General features: G+C 46.0%; 1 protein-coding gene across 1 annotated transcript; it reads right to left on the bottom strand.

The window, feature by feature from the left end:
- Window positions 1-206: 206 nt before the first annotated feature.
- On the bottom strand, window positions 207-1,249 carry LOC104833675 (interleukin-9 receptor-like). Its single transcript, XM_010570531.1, has 2 exons — window positions 1,077-1,249; window positions 207-374 (listed from the first exon to the last, which is right to left on the bottom strand). Exons 1-2 carry the CDS (start codon window positions 1,216-1,218, stop codon window positions 226-228), a joined length of 291 nt encoding a protein of 96 aa, XP_010568833.1. The 5' UTR covers window positions 1,219-1,249; the 3' UTR covers window positions 207-225.
- Between the last annotated feature and the right edge of the window lie 250 nt (window positions 1,250-1,499).

Below are 1,499 nucleotides of genomic sequence, written 5' to 3'. Positions count from 1 at the left end.
TTCTTGGATGCAAGAAGAGGGCCTACATGACGATGGATGACTTCTGAATGCAGGGTTCAGGAGAAGAAGATTGAGCAATCTTCAGTATTGATGTTTTATATAAAATCTTTCAGCCTTGATGTGGGAAACCAGGAAGGCCAGCTTAAAACAGCCAGCTCCCAGAAGGCCCTGAGCTGAGTGGCAAGGCCACTGCACCCGAAGAGCAAGGCAGTATCAGTGTGTGCCTCATCCAGTTACCTCCCAGGACATGCTGTACTCCTTATACTGCAACTCATACTGAAGAATGTCAGCGAGATACCAAGGCACACTCCACCATATCTGACACTTGCTGGCAGTGGCGTTGCTCTGGATGTTCAAAGGTGGATCAAGTTTTACTGCAAACAGAGAGGTAGGGTTTTTCACAATATTTGGGACATGAACACCACAAAAGGAGATGCATGATACTAGGCTGACTAAAGTCTTTGAAGATAAAGCTGGGTCTAAAGAGTGATACCAAGACCAGCAGTAGACCAAATTAGCTTACGGGGTAGGTCAGAACAGCTATGGAACTGACATAAATTAATGATAACTCAGATAGACCCGGGGATAGTCCTGCAAGCAAAGAACCACTCCTGGTCTGCTTTTCCAACATACCACTAATATAGACAGTCTCTGAGATTTCAAATACTAGAGCATTTCTCTGAAGTACCAGGCCATAGGACATTGAATTAGATCCATGACTTTGATTCCTCATGACTTCATTTCTTAGGAAAAAACCCCAACAATAGAGGCAATCCAGTTGTACATTATCCACAGCACAAGAAATCATGATGCAGATGAGAAGTATACTTGAAAGGTGTTCCAGAGCCAGCCCTCTCTGAAGTCCTGGAAAAGTCAGAATGGAGAGACACTGGGACTGCGTCCTTATTGATGAAGTCCACATAGTGCACTCTCCAGGGATGGGCAGTGGGGCTTGTTTCCACTATTTTCCCTCACTGTCTTTGAGAGTGAGTAACCCTTTGTTAGAGAGCATATCAGACCTACCCCAAAGCTGCTAGGCAGAGCCTCAGCTCTCAGCTGCCCTGGTTCATACTTACTGTGCTTGCGGGGATTGTACTCTGGAAAGGTAATGTACGTGTGATTACGTCCAAAGAAGTTGCCTTGGAGGGAGACTCTATAACCATCTGTTTCCAAGATCTGGCTGGCTAAATGGATTGTGCAGTGGTACTGATTCTGCATGCTCTCTGTGGCAGTCAGTTTGCAGCTGGCATTGTGGCCCTTTGACCAGAGGCTGGAAGAATAAAAGGGCTGAAAGTTTCTTTTCAGTCACATGATTAAGTGCTTTTCAGTTTATGAAAGATGGGTAGCAGCTTAGCACAGCACCGCATTTTGGAAGAACATGAACCTCTTTAGTGCAGACAGCAGAGAAAGCAATGCTGAAGCTGGCTGGGCAGCAGGGTTGAAGAGGGAGGAGGGAGACACCTTTCATAACCTCACTGCTGAGACCACCAAACCTCCCA

The sequence above is a fragment of the Haliaeetus leucocephalus genome, unplaced genomic scaffold (assembly GCF_000737465.1).
Source record: "Haliaeetus leucocephalus isolate CR32 unplaced genomic scaffold, Haliaeetus_leucocephalus-4.0 Scaffold295, whole genome shotgun sequence".
Lineage (NCBI taxonomy): Eukaryota > Metazoa > Chordata > Aves > Accipitriformes > Accipitridae > Haliaeetus > Haliaeetus leucocephalus.
This window is presented reverse-complemented; position numbering and strand designations above follow the sequence as displayed.

What these genes read in the sequence shown, in the direction of transcription:
- LOC104833675 (XM_010570531.1), bottom strand. Translation starts at nt 1,218, where the DNA reads ATGCAGAATCAGTACCACTGCACAATCCATTTAGCCAGCCAGATCTTG. An exon ending in GTACAATCCCCGCAAGCACA is followed by an intron (nt 375 to 1,076) that starts GTAAGTATGAAC and finishes CTCTGTTTGCAG; the next exon opens with TAAAACTTGATCCACCTTTG.